The following is an 18,718-nucleotide window of genomic DNA, read 5'->3' as shown; positions in this document are numbered from 1 at the left end:
CCATGAATGGATTAAATTTGGGGAAAGAATTGGAGAGGAAAGAGAGATGATATGATAGTGATGAGAAAAAAAAGATGATAGATAGTGTGTTTGTGTGTAAAATGAAAGAGGTTAATAGGAGTATTTATAGAATAAAAAAAGAAAGAAAAAATAATAATTACCGTTTAAAATTTTTAATTTTTTTTTGGAAAATAGATTTTTTTAAAAAAATATTTATTGCGCTAGCATGACGACGCCCACTCGCGTGCCAGCGAGTGGGCGTCACGCCGCGCGCCAGAGCTCGCCACGTGGCGCTGGCGCGTTTCGAGACAACTCGCCACCCCCTTCCCCCGAGCTACGCAACGAGACGGAGCAGCTGCATCGGCGTCTCGATGCAGTCTCATCTCACCGGGACGAGACGGAGCCCGCATCGAGACGCCGATGCGGATGCTCTTACTAACCAAACTATCGAGTTGTGTCTATATCTACATTTTCTGATGTATATGACCATAGGGGAGTGATCAATTGTTAACTCATCATTTAATTGTTAAATACAACTAATTTAAGACCATAGGATTTTATAAATCTTGTGGTCTATAATTTGTCATGTGTAATTTCGTTTTTTATTTTTTAATATTAAAAAGATAATAGCACTATCAAATTTAGGTTTTAGAAACACAATGTCAATACAGTGTATGAAATACATCAACACAAAGACATGACAATGTCAATACAATTTCATATTGACATTGCTCAAGCATTGTATTGGCATATTATGTATCGTGTATTGATATAAAGCTGTTGACGAAATTTATGAAAATATTTGAATTTTTTTTTCGAATTTTGACATCGGAACATATGCAAGTGTGATCTCGTTAGAATCCTTATGAAATTATCTTTAATTTGATATATTTTGTGCGAAAAAAATAATTTAAATCTAGAATTTTTTTTGCGTTTTAAAGTTATGAGATATTTTTCAAAAGTTAGTTACAACTAATTTGTTGTAAATTGACCTTAATACTCTTCTTCTTGATGTTTTTTGTTGATTGTATTGACATTACGGGGCTAATGATCTAGACCCTTGATTTGAATATATAATAGCTATTATTTAATTACAGTTAACAATTAAGTATTGAGTTAGCAATATAACACTCTCCATCAAAATCTTTATCCATCCATGTATTGTAGATAACTTAATATATAGTCCTAAATCATTATTGATAATTTTTAAAAAGTTTAAAGATTATATTTACAAATTATCTCAATTTTGATAATTTTTTTTATTTGTAGCCGGAATTTGCATATATCTCCATTGTTCATTTTATAGAACGAGCTAAATTTTTAGCCAATAATGCTAACATATATTGTTGAAAAATATCGTTACATCGTAATTCAAAATTAACAAAAATTTACTTTTTTCATTTTCTCTTAAAAAAGGAATAAAACTGAATTTCAATTTAAAATATTATTTAATTTCAAGTGTGTTATAATATCTTATTTAAAGATATTTCAATTTTATATAAAGAAAAAATGTCTCAAACTCGCTTAGTGGCACATCTAGCTAGTAGCGGAGCCACATGACTCTTAGGCGGTGCAAATTCTCTCTCTCAAACATTTGTATCTCTCTTAAAGACCACCCTTTCTCAATTCTTCAAATTTTGATTATGAATATTTTTTGTCCTTTTCAAGTTTAATTTATGGGTCCGCCCATGCATTTAGGCTCTAGCTCATGTGTTGCACTCGCGTCATGAATGACTAAGAGATGCGAGTGCAACACATGTGCAAATAACTTAATAACAGCCTTTTTGGCCGTAGAGCCGCAGGAGAGGCTCGGGCCGGGGACTCTATCCCTTGCAATGGTGGTGGCTAATGGCAAATTGGAACGACTGGCGCTGTGATCCATCATTGTTACTGTACATGTTCTTACGTAAACTTTAAATAATTTACAGTATTTGTTAAAAAAAATTATTTAAAACATATAACCGGTATCAGTTACTAGGTCCACTCAGTTCATCTAACTCTCATCCAAAGTCTATCTCATTTAATGATCTTGACCCTATATCACATGCAACTCAAATTTAAATATATACTACATCAATTCATATCTCCTATGCCATGCCTATCAATGACAAATACATCACTCTCGATAGGTTTTCATGGTTTGTGCCTCCACTCCACACCACACCACTTTCACAATTTAATTGAAATCCGAGTTTGATGAAAAATCCATCCTTGTCGCATTTAAAATAAATTCCATATTTTTTATGACTCGCATATCCCCATGTTCCGCATTCCACTTTTATTTATATCATATTGTACTATTAATAATTTGCAATTAACATTATGATTACGTAGTGTTAAAAATCTTCCCATCCACACAAAAGCCATATAGTACCTTCATTTGTCATTAGTAGTTTCATTTCTTTTTGGTACGAATTTTAAAAAAATATTAAAAATAATGGATAAAAAATTAAGTGAAATATGAGTTCCATTTATATGTATTAGTTTCAAATTAAATGTGAGTGAAATGAGTTAATAAAATCGGGACTCTTATTCACGGACGGACTAAAATGAAAAAACGGGACTCCTATTTAAATACAAAGGGAGTAACAATCAACATGAAATTGAACCTAACACGTTGGATAATAAATTTATAACGATTTTTATAATATATGACATTGATATAGTTTGTAGTATACATAATTTATTGTTCGATAATATCTACTACCTAAATCTATCATAAATAGTTCTAGTAGTAGATGATACATGTTTTAACGTATTATTACAAAAAAGAAATTATTATAAATAAATAGAAACTAAATTTAGTGGACAATCCAAAATGAAAAACTAAGGAATACTATATTTACTCCATCCGTATTCAAAAGATAGAAACATTTGAAATGACACGGTTTTTAATGCACAATTGGTAAAGTAGGTGAGAAGAATTGATAAAGTAAGAGAGAGGAAAAGAAAAATAAGTAAAGTAAGAGAGATAAAGAGAAAAAGTAGAGAAAGTAGAGTTAGTGGATAGTGGGATCATGTCCTAAAATATAAAAAATTTAAAGTTTCTATTTTTAAGGAACGACCTAAATGGAAATAATTGCTATTTTTAAAATACGGAGAGAGTATATTTTGTGGACGGATGTACTATTAATCTATTGTTTTAACGTGATTCTTTAACACTGTATGAGGGAAACATATTTTAATGACCAAGTTATTGATAAAATACAATCTTATTTCATTAAATACATTTTTTTTTTAAAAAAGTCATTAGTCATTACGGAGTTTGACTTTAGAAACTGTCGGCCCAACAGCCCATTTAACGTCCTTGGACTTTTGGGGTGAAATGAGGCCCAGAACAAGAGTGTGCACGGGCGGTCAGCTGCCAGCCACGACGTACCACTAACGAATAGACACGTGTAGGGAGACAGCCCGACTGTGACGAGTCGGGTGGATTTTGACAGAGCTGTCACTGTCAGGATAAACACGCTCATTGGTTGGTGCATTGTAGACAACAAAAACATCACCAAGTGTCACCTACTCATTCTTTGTCACTCTTTTTTTATTTTTATTATGCATTAATTTTCAATGTGTGAAATAATGCATCTGTATTTAAAAAATAGAAACATTTGAAATAGCATAAATTTTAATACACAATTAGTAAAATAGGTTAAAAGAATTGATAAAGTAAGAGAGGGAAAAAGAAAAATGAGTAAAGTAAGAGAAAAGAAAAGAAAAAGTAGTGAAAATAGAATTAGTGGATTGTGGGGTTCATGTCCTAAAACAGAAAGATTCTAAAGTTTCTAATTTTAAGGAACGATTGAAAATGAAAATAGTCGCTATTTTTAAAAGTTTCTAATTTTAAGGAACGATCCAAAATGGAAATAGTTTCTATTTTTAAAAAACGAAGGGAGTAAATTATTGCTTGTAATTGTAATTCTTTCTTAAGCAAATTTGTTTTCGACTGATTAGAAATTACAGTGTCGAAAATAATTTATGAATCTACTTTCTATGTCATGATATGTGTATTGCAGTAAATTCTTAGTGTAAAATGTATGAAAATTAAGAATGGATTACACATACTACAGAAGAGAATAATTGAGTACTGCATCATTTAAATTGTCAATAATTGTTATCCAGATATTTCTGTTTCAATTAACAAGGAGGGATTGTCAGGCTACATCGATAGTTTTGATGAAAATATAAAATATTTAGGCTTCTGAGAATTTTAATGTCCTATATATTGAAATCTAGAAACTAGAATAATAAGATTGGGACTTATATGAAATTAGGTAGTTTTATTTCTATTGGTAATTTGGTGTGGTTAATACACTTCAAGTAGTCGCATGTGTTTGAACTTTGAACTTGCATTTTGTAAACTATCTTATGATAACATTAGCTCTTATTTGAAATGGTCTTATCAACGACAAATATAATTATATGAGTGAGTCGGAAGGGGTTATAGAAATTAATTTATAAGCTTCGACCACCCACTTATTACTATTATTATTAGTAGTAGTATTAGTATCTACACAAATGTTGCTATTTTACCATCATACTCATACTCATACTCATACTGTACATGTTATTTGAGTTATATTCTATTTTGAATTGTTCCAAGTTACTTGAATCATTTCTCTTTTTAGCTAAAAATAAAATATCTAATCACACCTACTCTTATTCTTTATTTTACTTTACTCTCTCTTCTCTCTTTTACTTTATTCTTTCGTATACTCAATTTTACTTTATTTAACTCACTAAACTAAAAAAACGTCTCAAATAACGTGGGACAAAAAGAATATATGATAGAAGTTCATGGATTTCCATCATGGTATCAGAGCGGGTCGCCTATTGTAGGTTAAATTTAACCAATTTCAGCAGTATATTTGGGTTGAAATCGAAAAAAATGATTGACCCGGCAATATATCTGAACTTAAAGTTTGGGCCAATGGTCCAACCGATTGGAAAAAAAATTCGGCCAATCATCCAACGATCAGGAAAAAGTCCAACCCCTTCAAGGTGAACCTTGAAGGGTTTGAGAGAGTGTATTGGCAATAGAAACTAAAAAATAACATATAACTATTCCACATCATTGTTAAGATAAAAACTGAAACTAGTATATAAATTCCATGGGCCAATCATAAAAGGATGACCCATAAAATTTATATACAACTAGTTTTGGTAATAGGAGTGACCCATAAAATTTATATACTAATTTCAATTATTTTTTACACCAATATAGAATCATTATATTATATTTTTTAGTTTAACAAAATACATTTATATTGGCTTGATTCAGAGGTAATATCTCTCTATGCATGATTCCATCAGCCTGTTTTTCTTTTTTCCTCTACTTTTTGCACTTCGATTTTAGAGAGGGAAAGAGAGTAATTTAATCAAAAAAAGCAGAAAACGAAAAATACAAATAAGAAGAAAAAGATAAATGTGTGCAAACCCCAAAAGGAAAAAAAAGGCACTTTGTGCCTAGGCGTGTAACCAAGTACAGCAACTATTCAATGCAACAACGACAATCACTATTTTCCATTATATTTTTATTTGATGAATAAATGAAGTTAAAAGAAACCGACACCATTTCAATCCAAACCACGTATACAAATGGTTACAAATTTACAACAAAAAGAAACAAATATTGATATACACACAACTAAATGAGACAGTGAATATATGAAAATAAAATCACTTCTCATATAGTAGAGACATTATCAAACATAATAATATTGCATGTTGAACCGAGAAGAAAATTATAATAGTAAGAAAAGATTTTAAATTTATTGTAAACTTGACATATAATCATTGATTACACATCAACCTACTGTTTCCGCACATGGGATAATTAAAACTTTTCCAATTAATGTAACACGACCAATAAACGTTTTCCAATTAGTATAACACCATCAATAAAATTTTCTTTCTTTTTTTTTAATCTTTTTTCTCATATGCAACTAGAACTATGTTAAGACTTAAGAGTCATGATGATTAAATAATCAATCAAAATTTGGATCAAACATCAGTTTTAATTTTGATATAAATAACCATTTTATCGGATTTCGACTTTAAAGATGGACTATGACTTAGATCAAGACAGAGCTATAGATTATAAGTATGGGAAAATGAACAAGACTTAAAAGGCGAAAAATAAAGGCTAAGTCTTAGGAGAGTGATCAATTGTTAACTCATCATTTAATTGTTAACTACAACTAATTTAAGACCATAGGATTTTAGAAATCTCGTGGTCTATAATTTGTTATGTGTAATTTCATTTTTTATTTTTTAATATTAAAATGATAATAACAACTATCAAATTTAGTGTTTAGAAATACAATGTCAATACAGTGTATGAAATACATCAATACAAAGACATGAAAATGTCAATACAGTTTCATATTGACATTGTACAAGCATTGTATTGACATATTATGTGCGGTGTATTGATATAAAGTTGTTAACGAAATTTATGATAATTTAAAAAAAAAATTCAAATTTTGACATCGGAACATATGCAAGTGAGATCTCGTTAGGATCCTTATGAAATTATCTTTAATTTGATATATATTGTGCGAAAAAATAATTTAAATCGAGAAAGTTATATGCGTTTTTAAAATTATGGAATATTTTTCAAAAGTTAATTACAACTAATTTGTTGTAAATTTAACTTAACACCATTCTTCTTGATATTTTTTTTTATTGTATTGACATTCTAGGGCTGATAACTAAGCCCTTGATTTGAATATCTAATGACTATTATTTAATTATAGTTAGTAATTAAGTATTGAGTTAGCAATATAACATTCATCATAAAAAAGGTTGAGTTAGCAATATAACACTCCACCTAAGTCTTATGTGGAAAATATCTTGCTTTTATTCTAGAAACAATTCAACTTAATAAATTTTGTCATTTAACATAAATTTTCGTTCACTTTCCTAATATTTTGGCCATCCACTACGCTGTTCCCCCACCATTCCTTAATCGTTCCTTAAACTACTATTTGCGGGTCCCACTGTACTTTTTTACTCCATTCCTTAACTAAGGAACGGAACCTGCAACCCTCCGTTTATTATTCGTTCCTTAACCGTTCCTTAAATTACTATTCATTCAATTTCATTTTTTATTTTTATTTACAACCCAATTCAATTAAAACAAACACACTTCATTACATAAAATAAACTTACAACATAAAATTCCGTAAAAAAAACATAATTTAATAATTTGACGCATTTGTTCAAAAGGATCCATTAGTTTGATTAAATTTGGGAGAAGAAAAACAGAGTTGATTTCAGATGAAAATTGAGGTGGAAATAGAGAGGATTTGAGAGGAATAGATGTGTGTTTGTTAGTGAAATGAGTATGAAATAGGAGTATTTATAGAGTAAACAAATTTAAAAAAAAAATTTAAAAACAGATAAAAAAACGGTAACATTACCGTTGCAAATATTTTTTTTAAATTAAATTCGATTTAAAAAAATGAATTATTGCGTCACCGTGACGAAACCCACTCGCGGGGCAGCGAGTGGGCGTCACGCATGCGCTGGGAGCTCGCCACGTCGCCTCGGCGCGTGGCGAGACGTGTCGTGCCGCGTCTCGCGGCACGCCATGGGCACGGCATGGAGACGACACGGGCATCCACAACGCGTGTCTCTGCGGTTTTGTTCCGCAGACACGGAACGCGGCACCGCGGAGACACGCGTTGTGGATGCCCTAATGTTTGTAAGAGTGAGATGCAAATTGTATATCGGCGATTATGTTATTCCCCTCTCGTGTTCTAAGCTTTTAAAAAAAAATAGATTTCATATGCTAAATAGAATCACATATAGTAGCACATATCATGTGTGAAAAATCGATTTACCATAGGTTCATACGGCTGCATTGGACAAATTGACCTATATAATTTTTGGTAGAATGTGGATGACACTTGGCACATTTCCAGATGTCCGATTTTGAAATCGTGCAATCTAGATGAGTTCTTGGTTAGCATATAAGACATGATTAGTATTTGAATATATAGTCATCGGGTTTTGATCTATGCAAAATCAAATCTTAATATAAAAACGGAGAACAAAATCCGAAGGGAATGTTTAGGTCATTATTAGTGTATTTTTAGCAGGTCATTTTAATAGTGGATGAGCTAAGAATCTGATCTATTTTCCCCCAAGTGCAAGTAAAACTGTGAAAATGACGCATGTTTTTTGGCCCAAGAATCTGAAGTACCAATTGGGCCCAACCCGACCCTTCTAACAGATTGACGCAACTAGTTACATGACTCTGAATATGTTAGTACCATTTAATTATTTGGAAATATATATAGTATATTTTTGCAATATTGTCTATTATTATTTAAGAGCAGTGGTCCATACATTCTGCTTCATTTCATACCTTAGGATTTCTTAATCAAAGTCAGTTTGATGGGCAATGAGATATAGAACACGGGACCACACAAACTATTGATTTTCCTATATTGTGAAGAATATTGTGAAATGCCAAGAATATTATTGGCAAACAAACAAACAAAAAACAATTTGAGATTGTATTTACAGGCTGCAAATAACACAAAGTCATTTTCTAAGACCCCTCAAAACTGAAATAATGGTTACCTTTTTCAAAACAAAATTATAATTTTAATTGATGTGTTGTAATAGAGGAAAAACCTTAGTTCAAATGCTACTTAGAAAGAGCTGGTACTTTCCAAACATGGCCTACATCTAATATTCTTTGCCCACAGCTTTTCTTTTCTTCCTCCTTTTGTTCAAATTTGAAAAAATCTGAGCAAAAAGTGACGGAAGCTTTTGAACATTTATTTTGCTTCCCCTTTTGGTGATGCACTCCCACATGCATAAATCACTATTCTTCAACTATTTTAAGTGATTTACTAAATGTCTGAGTTTCACTTATTCCCACATTTTTATTGTTTCATACTAAATCCCAACTTTGCATATAACAATAGAACCAAATAATATTGGAATAACACAACTGTGGCCTGTGGGCATGCTCAATTCTCCGATCCTATTTGAATTCGGTATTGATATATATACTGTATATAGATAGTGACATTTAACTAGAACCTTATAAGTAGGTAGTTAAGGATTATATCTTTGCACTTGTAACAAAAATGCATGTGATCGATTTTAAAATAATCCCTACAACATGTAATTGTATTACTCATATTTATTTTTTAGTTTGAATTGTGTATGGATGAATTTGATTACAAAAAGTATTTTGTTATCTTAAGACAATTTCCAATGTTACAATGAAATTCAATATGGAATAGGCAATTAGTTTCAATGGTTTCCAAAACTAATTTTATTTTTAGTTTTTGAGTAAAGTATACCTTTACATTAAAATAAACTAAAATCATTTTTTCAAATTTTGTGGGTAAAAAAGGTACTCCTTCTGTTCCAATTAATTAAAGTCAGTATTCTTTTTTGAGATGTCTCAACTACGTTGATTTAAAAAAAAACATTCAATCACTCTTATTTTATTCTATCACTTACTTTACTATCTCTTTATCTCTTCTACTTTAATCCTGTGGTGGAGTAAACCATATCCGACATCGAAGAGTGAACAAGAGTTGCAAGCATATATATGGGCTACCCAACTCCATTAGTATGAGGTCCTTTGGGGAGTACCCCAAGAGCAAGTGGACAATATCATACTAATGTGGAGTTCGGGTGTCCATCACTGATCCCCAACAGTGGTTTCAGAGTCATGGTTCAGAGGCGGGGCATATGTGGCTCGGGGTTCGGTGGATTGTGCTTGCAAGTTCTCCGATGTCTCTGTGTGAACTCGACCAAGACCTGAGGTAACCTGGTGACCTGTAACATGTGTGGACGTGTGGTCTACTTCGAAGAGTAAACAAGAGTTGCAAGTATATATATGAGTTACCCAAACTCCATTAGTAGGAGGCCTTTTGGAGAGTGTCTCAAGAGCAAAACCGTGAGGGCTTTGCTCAAAGTGGAAATATCATACTAATGTGGAGTTCGTGTGTGCACCACCGATCCCCAATAATTCTTCTCTCCTACTTTTCAATACATTTCTTAAACTTCGTGTCCTAAAGTTATGATCCAACTTAGTTGGGACGGAGGGAGTATAAAATAGTAGAAAATATTCTTTTAATTTTGAGTTTAGTGTGAATAATTAGAGTAAAATTACTATTTAATGACATTTATATTAGGATGTATTTGAGTTTAGTGAAATGGTTAGAAATGGTATAAAGAAGACATTTTTAAGTTTATAAATTACTTCCCTAGTCTAGAAGTCTAATTTAAAAGGTAAGAAGATACCAAAATTTATATCTAATTTTTTTCACAATTTCAAACTTTACTTTCTTTTTCCTTCACTCTCCGTGTCACCTACAAGAAATGCCCATTCAGGATGGACCTAAGGTATATGTTTGTCATGCTTTGCCTCTATTGTTGTTAGGCAGTTGACTTGTTCCTCCATTGTCTTCTATTCTCACCGTTTCATCGAAGATGACACATTTTTCTTTTTATTTTATCCCACTCAAAATGACTCATTACTAAAAATAAAATCATTTCTCTCTAATTATAACATATTTATATCATATCTCGTACTTTACTCTCTCCACTTTACACACAATATAAAGTTACATAAATTTTCATGCCGCCCAAGGAAGGGGTCATCTTCCTTGGGACGGAGGGAGTATAACGCTTCTAGACACACATCCATACTTAGCGTCACCACCATATCCACGTTCATCGCACCAAATTGTTAGAGAAAAGAACTGAAGAAGGTCGACAACGAATAATACGAATATAAATATACTCCATCCGTCTGCCATTAGAAGTCTAGATTTACCTTTTAAGTTCGTCCGCTATAAGAGTCTCAATTCACTTTTACTATAAATACTCCCGCCATCCATAATTAAATGTCTCATATCTGACCGATACGAGTTTTAAGAAATTGTTTAACTTTGTTAAGTAAATGGAGTTGTAAAAGTGAGTGGAATGTGAGACCTACTTTTATATATTTATTTTATAATAAAATGTGAGTGCAATGAGTTAGTGGAATGTATGGTCCACTTACCAAATATAGTAAAAGTGAAATGAGACATTTATTGGCGGACGACGAAAAAGGAAAAATAATAGGACATTTAATGGCAGACCGATGGAGTAGTAGGCAGACCTCACATTCCATTCACATTTTATTATAAAACTAACTCCCCCGTCCCATAAAAATAGTCTCCTTTTCCATTTTAGGCCGTCCCACAAAATAGTCATCTTCCAATTGTTGGCAATTTTTTCTTTCCTACGAGATGAGTCTCATTTTTCACTAACAATATTCCAATCACCTTTTATTTTTTACCTCTCTCTTACTTTACCAATTTTGTATTAAAACTCGTATCACACCCAAAGTCCAAATTTTTATGGGACAAATAGAGTATAAAAAAACGTGTCCTACAATTCATTACTCCCTCCGTCCCACAATAATTGTCACTCTTTTCCATTTCGGTTCGTCCCACAATAATTGTCACACTTCATTTTTATCATAAATGGTAAGTAGGTCACACATTCCACTAACTCATTTCACTCACATTTTATTATAAAACCAATATAAAAAAACGAGTCCCACATTCAACTAATTTTTTCAACTAACTTTTCTTTACATTTCTTAAAACCCGTGCGCACAATAAAAATGACAATTATTGTGGGATGAAGCATGAAGGGATTATATTTTTCCATCAATTTTTCTTTATATTCTTAAAATTTGTGTCTAACTCAAATAAGACTTCTAATACCGCAAAAAAGATTGAAATATACTCAAATTGAAACAAAACAAACGATAATTCTCTTGCGAGGCCAATATTGTAATCCTTTTATTGAATTCAAGCCTTGACCGTCCTCTCAAAATCTGTAGGAATTTATGTATAGGACTTTCTAAATACAAATGAAATAAAGAAAACATTTAATAATAGACTTTTAACATTTTAATAGTATAAAACTTCTATACTTCTACTTTCTCCTTTCATCGATACAAGGCCAATTTGACTGGGCATAGGTTTAAAAAAATATACTCTCTTCGTCCTACTCAAGATCTCCATCTTTCCTTTTAGTTTGTCTCACTCAAGATTTTTACTTTTTATATTTGGAAATAAATATCTCTTTCCTCTCTCCCCATTAAAATATTCAATCACATTTTTCACTCTACTTTATCACACTCAATTACTCCACCTAAAATCTCATGTCATTCAAGAATGTGGACATCTTGAAAGAGACACGATGGGTAGTAGAAAGTGAGTAGAAAAAGTTAGTGGAAGGTGGATCCTACATTTATATATTAATTTTATAGTGAAACGTGAGTGAAATAAAGTTAGTGAAATATGAGGTCCATTACAAAAAGTAGTTAAAAAAATAAATGAGACATTTATTAGTGGACGGACAAAAATAACAAAATGAGATGTTTATTAGTGGACGAATGGAGTAATAATTAAAGATAGACTTGTAGTATGATAGTTTACCCATTCTTCAGACCCATCATAATGTATGATATGATTTGTTGATTCATCGTTGGCAAGTATAATAGGGTATCAAAATCACGTGTATAACGTATGATATGATTTGTTTATTCATCATTGGGAAAGTATAATACGTTATTAAAATCACATGTATCATAATGTATCATATGATTTGTCCATTCATCGTTGGAAAGCATGGTATCAAAATCACGCGTATAGTGCCGGCAAGTATAATAAGGATTAAAAATATATGTAAATAGTAAATGTATATCATGAGTACACTCCACGAAATCTATTACTTTCTCCAAATTCATTAAAATTTCGTTTTTCTTATGTCTCATTTACATGGACTTATTATATTTTTTAGCAAAAAAAACATCTCTATTACTATCTCCTATTTCTTGACTTCTCTATTTTATTTTTTCTCCTACATTATTTTATTTTCACTTAACTTATTCTGGGTGTATAATTTTTTATAATCTCATGCCCAAGAAAATGTCTCTCTTTTAATAGACTGAGTACTAATATTGATTCTATAACAACAAAGCTAGTATTCCCCCTCCAACTAAGTTGAATCATATACCTTTTTGAGATATTCCAATTAAATTGCATTATTTCTTTTTCTGATAAAAAATAAAGCATCCCATCACTCTTACTTTATCTCATCACTCATTTTACTATATTTCTTACTTTATTCTCCCTCTTCTACTTTTTTAACACAATTTCTAATCTCCTCCGTGCCAAAAAATTTTAACTCAACTTAATTAGGACTGAGATAGTACATATTATCTCTTTTTTAATTGGACTGAGGAGTACTAATATTGACTCTATAACAGTAAAACTAGTACTACATATTATCTCAGTCCAGTTTTACTAGCTCACACCTTCACTCTTTACTATTCACAAGCCTATCAAGTCTCGCTCTCTCACTCACCTTTATGACAACAAGTCAACAACAACTAAACAGAATAACTCCCCTCAAATTTATAAGAACTTATTTCCAAATAAGACTCTATAAATACAGATGAAATAAAGATGATATTTAAAAATAGACATTTACTTTTAAAATTTAAATATAAAACTTCTATACTTCTAATAATTAAAGATATACTTATAGTCATATAATTTACCAACTTTTCAAGACGTATCATAATGTATTATACGATTTATCGATTCATCGCTGGTAAACACTATAGGGTATCAAAATCACGCGTATCATAATGTATAATATGATTTTTCGATTTATCGCTGGCAAGCACTATGGGTATCAAAATCACGCGTATCATAATGTATAATAGGATTTGCCGATTTATCGCTGGCAAGCACTGAGTATCAAAATCACGCGTATCATAATGTATAATATGATTTGTCGATTTATCGCTGGCAAGCACTACTTGGTATCAAAATCACGTGTATCGTAATGTATATTATTGTCATTTATCGCTGGCAAGCATTATAAGGTATCAAATTCACGCGTATTTTACTGGCAAGTATAATATGAATTAAAAGTAATTGATATGTGAATAGTAAATGTATATCATGACTACACCAGGACGCAATCTATTACTATCTCTAATTCATTATAATTGACTCATATTTTTTTTAGGATATTTCACCTAAATAAACACATATAATTATTTAGCATAAAAACATCTTTACTATTTCTTATTTTATTATTTATTTTTATCTCTATTTTATTTTCTCCCCTACATTATTCTATTTCTATCATTTTGTAAAATCTTGTATACAATAAAATATAAATATCTCTTTTAATAGAGAACTGAAGATTACTAATATAAAACTTGAGATTATCTTTGTCCAATTTTACTCTCCCACCTTCACTTTCTACTGTTCACAAGTCTATATAAGTCTCGCTTTCTCACTCACCTTTATGACAACAACAACTAAACCACAATAAAACCCCTCACAAGATTCAGCATATCCACCATTTTTACCAAAGGCAAAATCCTCCATGATTCTGACCAACCACTACTTTCTTAGTTTCCTCTCCCTCAATTCTAATTTTGCCTCTTCAAATTTTCTCTCATTATATAACCAATTCAAGTTTTCTGCAAGAATGCAACTTTAGATGGACTCCAGAGGAGGAGATTTCTTGAACTTTTAGTTTTGAAGTACACCTTCAAGTCTGAAACTTTTCAGTGACCTCCTTGCTCATCTCAGTGTTCTTGGTTCAGCTCGTAAGTTTCTTTGTCCTGATTAAATCTACTTTTTTTATAAACTGGGTGTGCATAATTTGTCAAAAAAATAATAAAGTTTGGATCTTTTAGGCGTTTGAAGTTGAAAGTTTCTTCAAAAGGTAAATAACTTATTTTATAATTATTTTCTATAATTCGGTGATGACATACGCCTTTTAGATTATGTGGATCTTTTATAAGAATGAGCTGGTAAATTTGTGTATTTTGGTTCACAAAACCAGTCTACATTTATAATTTATCAAGTAGAATCAAGTATTAGATAGGACAGATTTGATAGCCAGCTTTGGATTATGAAATTTTCTGAATTTTGCCACATCTTTTTGCTGTGGAAGTGCTATTTAATGAAGTTGCTTATTTTTTCTGGTTGAATTAATGAAAGTAACTGATTTCCATTTTAAAGTTTGAATCTTGGTTTAAAATGCGCCAAATCTTTTCTCTTAAGTTCTGCCAAAGTAATTCACCGAGGCCAATGTATATTCTTTTTAGGATGTAGTAGAATTTTTGGTTAACTGGGGAAAAACGAAATTCTATTGGTAGTGCTTTCATCAGTAATTTAGTTCCTCGCATAAATAGTTCACTGGCCTTTTTCCTTTCTGGATTCTTGTTCAACGATGTAATTTGTATGGTTGAAGGTAGTGGTGTTGTTAATGTTGAGATTTTCAGATGCAAGAGAGTAGCTTATTTCTTTTCAATCTAGATTGGATAAATATCTTGTGTAAGTTGTATGCTATAGTGCTTTGAAATCTCTGGAATTGAATAATGGAATAATTCTACTTAGAGAATGAAGGCCAAGATTGTTGTTTGTTAGTATTAATGAGGATTACCGAATCTCTTAAGCCCGGGCATGATCTGTATGGCACCAGTGCAGCTTTCATAAATTAGTAGTAGTGGATTGCTTGAACATACTTTTCTTACTTCAGCCTGTTGTCATTTTCATATTCCTCGAACTGCATTTTGATCAAATGAGTCCTAAAAGAATCTGTATTGACCCAGATATGGTAACTGTGCTTTTCTCTATAAGTGGCCACTGGCAAGTGACAATGGATGTAAAAACTAGTTAACACTTGAATTTTCTGTTTCAGGTAGAGAGTGGAGCAATAGCACCGTAGGATTATACAGCTTCATGAAAAACTGGTCCCGTCTTGCTTGTTGTTAAAATGAAGAACGTTCAGGTTGAACTCTTGCATTTTAATAATCATTTTCTACTTTATGAAGGATATAAGAAGTGTTACCAAAGTTATTACAAAAAAGTGTTTCAGATTACTATGCCATATAATACGTGTGATGTGGTGTCTAGATTTTCACTTATTAAGTTTGAGTTATTTTTGTTCCATTTCATGCTTATCCTCATGCATGATCTATCATTCTTTTTTTGTCTTCTCAGGATCAACAGCAGGACATCAAGCCTAATATTGTTTCACATGATTCCCAAACTGAGCCGCCAAATGCCACAGAGGCGGCTATACCAGACTCAGGTTCAGTCTCGGCATCAAGCAATGACAACAGAAAAGTATCCCGTGAGGATATCGAACTTGTAAGGCTATAGTTTTCTCGATTCTTTTTCCCGTCTCTCTTTTCCTCCTCTCCTTACGGCTTCAACAATTAATTCTGAGCTGCATATTGATTTTTTGTTGTTTTATTGTGCTGTAGGTGCAGAATCTAATAGAACGATGTCTACAGCTGTACATGAATAGAGATGAGGTGGTAAAGACCCTACTCAATCGTGCTAGAATAGATCCTGGTTTCACAACATTAGGTAGGTATTCTGTTTAACGCGTTGTTAATTAGACATTGTACCATAGTTATAATGGCTTAAATCTATTTACTCGTTTACCAATATATTTCTCTCTATTGACAGTGTGGCAGAAGTTAGAGGAAGAAAATGCTGATTTCTTCCGATCCTACTACATAAGGCTTAAGTTGAAGAAACAAATAATCTTATTCAACCACTTGCTAGAGCATCAGTATCATCTAATGAAATACCCCGTACCTCCGAAGGTTCCATTAGCTCCCATGCAGAACGGAATCCATCCAATGCCTGGTAAACCTTTTCTTCTGATTTGGAGCATCTTAACCACAATTTGTGACATTTTTCTTTAGTCCCATCCGAAAGATTCATTTGGGAAGGTTTAGAGACGAATTAAAGTTGCCTCGTTTGGTCTTTACCATCTGATGGCTGTATATTCAAATAGAGTAGGATATTATACAAGAAAAAACAAGGAAACAAGTCAACAACCAACTGGAACAATGGTCTCGTGTTGTATTTCCTATATTTTATCATCATCATTATTCACTGTCACTTCTTTGCAGTGCAGTCACCAACTTGCCAATGGGATACCCTGTTATACAGCATCCTCCCGTTCCAGCTACCGGTCAACCTCATATCGACCCTATGGGCTATTCAACATCTAGCTGTCACATTGTCAATGGTGTTCCTGCCCCGGGAAATTTTCATCCTATGCGAATGAACTCTGGGAACGAGTGAGTCATTATTCTGAACTTCATTTTCTTGTTTAGAGGTTGGGGTATGAAAATAATTCTCAAGTTTCAGAATTTTGTTTTGATGACTTCTTGCTCTCATCCTTTCTCTGCAGTATGGTGATTGACACAAATACATCCGATGTATCCCCAATTATGCCACCAAACAATGCGATGTCCTCGATGTCGGATATACCTGTAAGCCCTACATCAGTGGCATCAAGCGGCCATTTCCCGTTTAGCACATCGGAAATATCAGGCATGGGGGTTGATGCTTCAGCACTTGACACTGCTTTTACATCTGATGTGGCAAGTTCAGTAGGACTGCAGCTCCCTCCGGATAATGGAGTTGGAAATTCCAGAGATTCCCTCAGGTCCTTGGCTCAGATTCCCTGGAATTTTAGTCTTTCAGACCTGACAGCAGATTTATCAAACTTGGGAGGTAATTTCTGTTTAGTTTGAAATCTTATTTGTTAATACAAGACTGTAATGATCCTGAGTTCTCATATTTTATGTGATTCTTGTTGTTAAAAAATAATATACTCAGATTTAGGAGCTCTCGGAAACTATCCCGGCTCTCCATTTTTGCCTTCTGATTCCGATATTCTACTTGATTCTCCAGAACAAGAGGATATAGGTGAGTACCAAAATTGCCCTTTGCTCGACTTCCCTTTGTAGATCAAAACGTTGTTTTGGATCATGTATGACATAGAAGTGCGACTTGATGATACCTTCCACGAAAAACCTTAATGATCTTCAAAAGTTAACGTTGTAGGCAATAACTCTTTTTTGTATTCCCAACTGCATGAACGTACCTTTCTAGTCTGTTCATTTGGTACCATTTGCAAGCTGCAATTTATTTGAACCCCCAAAGTGTAGTGTAGAAGGCCTATATGTGGGTGCATTTCTAGTTTTATAGACATTTCTTGTATATAGCCGTTCATTTCATTTGACCTAATGCTTTGATACATCCCACATTGGTTCACACGAAAGTGTGTAAGCATATAAGTGAATCAACGCTTTACCTTTGATCATGGTTTTGGGTTAAGTGAATCTCTATCTTATATGGCTATCATGTTTGCTTTGAATACTACAACTGGTTCCTTACTCGTGTCTGCCTTTGTTTCAGTAGAGGAGTTCTTTGTCGATTCTGATTCTGTGCCAGGGCAATGCCCACCATCAGACGAGGAGAAGTCGTAGCTGGGGACCTCAGTTTGCTGAAGTTTGCCAAACTTTAGTCTAAGTTGAGGTTATGTTTACAATAAAATCATTAAAGGAAACAATCTTTATCTATATTAGGATACAACGATGAGGGCCTAGGTTATAATAACTTTTAGACACCACCAGAGATATCGGATAACATTAACCGCTCCATCTCTGTTGGCGTTGTAGAAGCAGGCGTTTTAGTTCCCACCCTTTTGTGGTGGATGTTGTTGTCCTAATTTCATGTTTTGATGGATTTTCGCACCACAGTTTTTTATAAACCAAGGTTTTATCATGCTGTGCTTACTTTATTTTTCTGTACTGGAATAATGTTATTGCATTTTGGCCGTGTTT

The 18,718-nt window shown here is 32.6% G+C and overlaps 1 protein-coding gene across 2 annotated transcripts; it reads left to right on the top strand.

Annotated features, from left to right (window-relative positions):
• The first annotated feature begins 14,357 nt into the window (after nt 1-14,357).
• Nucleotides 14,358-18,659, top strand: LOC121775058. 2 transcript variants are annotated; one of them, XM_042172014.1, is made up of 9 exons: nt 14,358-14,665; nt 15,766-15,855; nt 16,068-16,217; nt 16,334-16,439; nt 16,542-16,724; nt 16,999-17,164; nt 17,278-17,603; nt 17,709-17,798; nt 18,294-18,659. In XM_042172014.1, the coding sequence occupies exons 2-9, from the start codon at nt 15,841-15,843 to the stop codon at nt 18,359-18,361; spliced, it is 1,104 nt and encodes a 367-aa protein (XP_042027948.1). In that variant the 5' UTR covers nt 14,358-14,665; nt 15,766-15,840; the 3' UTR covers nt 18,362-18,659. The 2 variants fall into 2 exon arrangements, with proteins under 2 accessions (XP_042027948.1, XP_042027947.1); XM_042172013.1 differs by having other exon boundaries at nt 18,291-18,659.
• Nucleotides 18,660-18,718: the final 59 nt, after the last annotated feature.

This window comes from Salvia splendens, chromosome 17 (genome assembly GCF_004379255.2).
Source record: "Salvia splendens isolate huo1 chromosome 17, SspV2, whole genome shotgun sequence".
NCBI lineage: Eukaryota > Viridiplantae > Streptophyta > Magnoliopsida > Lamiales > Lamiaceae > Salvia > Salvia splendens.
This window is presented reverse-complemented; position numbering and strand designations above follow the sequence as displayed.